The following is a 3,013-nucleotide window of genomic DNA, read 5'->3' as shown; positions in this document are numbered from 1 at the left end:
CTTGATGAGGGTTTGGGAAGGGAGCTTTTTAAATTCCAAACCACACTGTTTCTGATGGTTTGGAACCTGAATTAATTTCCCTGCTGCCACCCTTGGAGGCAAATTCTTCCCTTTGAGATGTATGCTAATTACAGAAGATAATTTTCAAAATACACCTTTTCAAAAAGGTTGAAACTGAAGTGTCTGAAAAGGTCAAAAGGAAATGTTGAAACTGAATCAATTAAAAACATCAGATGAAGGGTTAGATTATTTCTTTCCTTCTGATGCAAGACAGGAAAATACCTGAAATCCTAAATCCTCCCAGGGTGGGAAAATACCTTCTCATCACTTGCTGTTTGCTGGCACACTAAGGACCCACCGCAGTCATTCCATGAGATTGGGTGTTTCCTTTCCCCTTTGGAAGGGGCTGAGGCTCCCAGAACTGTGGGCAGAGCTCTTTGGAGAGCTGGAGAGCCCATTCTGATTTGTCATGGGCTGATCATGGCCATGCTGCACTACCTGTGGTCACCAGCTCAGGGCAGAGTCTAAACCAGGCTGCATGGACAGGCCTGGACAGTCATTCCTGTTGCTTTATTTGTTGATGGGGTTTAGTCCCAGTTGCCCTTTTTGCTGCCTACATCTCTCTGTTTAGTAGGTGGTGACAAGGTTCTCTCTCTCTCCCCACAGGGATTTCCCTGACAATGACTTGGATGGGGTTGAAGTAGAAAACACCAGTCGTTCCCGGACCTCCCCACCACTTCCCTCTGCAGCTGGCTGCCTGGACACTCCCTTCAGTCAAGATCAGATAGCAATAGAGAGCACAGGTAACTCCCTCATCTTCTGTCTGCCACGGGGATCACTCGTCTCCCACACTCAGCAGCACAGACTCTGCCTTGCTCCTGCTGCCATTATGCTGCTGTTGCTCTTCTCCCCACACCTTGCCCCATGAGCAGGTTTTGGTGTGAGCAGAAGAGTCTTGTCTGTCTCTGCATTGACCAGGGGTGACTGTAAAACAGTTGTTCCTGTGTTGGGCTTGGAGGGGTGGCCTAGGCCTAAAGCAGAAGGATTTGCACTGCCTTTGGACACCTGAGTGAGGTGTTTCCCATGCACTGACCCAGGCAGCTCCCCTGGAGGGTGGGCTGAGGCCCCAGGAGTCAGGCTCAGGCTGCAAACTGCTTTCAGAGGGCTGTGAGAAAGCTCACAGCCAAGCCCAAAATGGGTTTGTTGCCTCACTGTCCTACCACAGACAAAGGCTTTGTGTGGGCAGCTCCCAGGGGTTGTTGGCACGAGGGGATAGGATTTAGGATTTGGCTTATCCTGGAGTGTCTCTGTGAGGTTTCCTCTAATTCCCATAGAAACACTGATGGCCTCCCATCTGCCGTCGGCATCCTGCCTGTCCTCGGCGCTCGCTGGCAGGATCTGGGTTGCTATAATAAACATTTGTGCTGTTGTGGTTGGGTGGGATTGACCCGGGTGTTCGTGTGCCACAGCCTCACTGTTGCTTTCTCTCCTGCCCCGGCTGTCTGCCCCTCTGCCCACACAGAACCGCTGAGCGTGGAGAGCACAGCCTGCAGCCTGGGCAGCATCAGCGAGTCTGGGCAGGGCTACGAGTGCAGCACTCCCTCGGAGACCAATTGCTGCTTTGACCCCGCGGAGGAACCGCCCGCGGGCACTGCCTCGTCCTGCCCACAACACGCTGCCGCCCCCTCGGAGCCAGAGCTCTTCGCTCTGCCCCCGGCGGCACCAGGACTGGCAGAGAAGCAGGAGACGTTGCAGAGCTCTGGTGAGACGATAACTATGGACTTCACTCTCCCCGCAGACATTAACGAGGGGTTGCCTCTAATTGCTGGCCCTGTGGATTTGGACAGAGACCCAGAGGCAGTGGTGGCCCCTGCGCAAGTGTCCTTATCGGTCACAGATTTTGGTCTCATTGGCATTGGGGATGTAAATAGTTTCCTGACTGCTCATCAGGCCTGTCCAGCACCTGTGGCTCGGTCAGAGCCTTTGTCACAGTGAGAGTCTCCAGTCACAAATTTGTCACAGACCCAGCGAGGACTTGGACCTGACTGAGTGAAATCCTGGAACTTCCACTGTCCTGTAGGGACAGTTTGGAGCTGTTGGTCGGAATTCGTCTTTCCATCCTCCTCGATCCAAGGCTACAGTGAAACCAAACACCTTTCTGCTCCAGTGTATCCTGACACAATCACACAAAGCTGGTGGCTGGCTTTCCTGAGGGGGAGGTCCATCCCCCCCTCTCCCACTGACCATGTGTCACCCCAGGTGATGCCAGGCTACTCTGACAGTCCCTGCCTCAGGACAGGTCTGAGGGCAGAGGTGCTGTGAGAACAGGGATGTGTTGCCATCACGTCGAGGGTGCAGTCTGAGAGTGTGGGAGGTCTGCAGGGAGTGCAGCCTGCCGGTGCCCAGGGCAGTTTGCTGCAGAGGTGGCCAAGGGAAGATAAGTGTTGGCCCTTCTCCCACAGCAGTGTTGCAGTGGAAACCCCTGGTCCTGTTCTCCCAACAGCCACAGGTTGTGCCAGGCAGGCTCAGTGCTGCTCACAGCCTCCTCAGCCACGTGTGCCTGCTCCCCACCAGCACCGGGGGGACGGGGCCTGGTCCCGCCCTTGGGCAGAAGCGTCAGGTCTTGGAAAAGGATGCTGCAAGGTGCAGCAGGATGATGTGCCCTCGAGTCCTTCTCACCTCCCTGTGCAGTGCTGAGCCAGGGAGAACTCGTATGGGGAGTAACAGGAGTTTCCAGAGTAATGCTGGCCCAGAGTTCTGCAGTGCTGTCACTTCTGCTGCTGGCAGGGAATGACCTGATTCCCACTTAATTGCAGTGCCAGGGGGTAAAATGCAGATGAAAACGTCTGTAGCTTCCCAGGTTGTTCCAACAATTTGTCAGCAGAGGGAGGAGGTTGCTCTCAGGACAGTGGTGCTAGCACAGTCCCAGGCAGGGGAGCACACCATCCCTGGACATCTCTGCCCCTCCCAGCATCACAAAACAGGCTGTTGTCTGAGAGGAAAGTGTGTTTTC

General features: G+C 54.5%; 1 protein-coding gene across 1 annotated transcript in view; it reads left to right on the top strand.

Annotated features, from left to right (window-relative positions):
• Positions 1–1,995, top strand: part of MIER2 (mesoderm induction early response 1, family member 2) — an 8,601-nt gene extending 6,606 nt beyond the window's left edge. Inside the window, exons 11-12 of the mRNA XM_009075873.1 lie at positions 667–803; positions 1,523–1,995. Coding sequence (XP_009074121.1) covers positions 667–803; positions 1,523–1,995 — 610 coding nt within the window. The remainder of the gene's footprint in view (positions 1–666; positions 804–1,522) is intronic.
• Positions 1,996–3,013: the final 1,018 nt, after the last annotated feature.

Source organism: Acanthisitta chloris, unplaced genomic scaffold (genome assembly GCF_000695815.1).
Source record: "Acanthisitta chloris isolate BGI_N310 unplaced genomic scaffold, ASM69581v1 scaffold25595, whole genome shotgun sequence".
Classification (NCBI taxonomy): Eukaryota; Metazoa; Chordata; class Aves; order Passeriformes; family Acanthisittidae; genus Acanthisitta; species Acanthisitta chloris.
The sequence above is the reverse complement of the archived record's forward strand: the minus strand, read 5'-3'. Positions and strand labels throughout refer to the sequence as shown.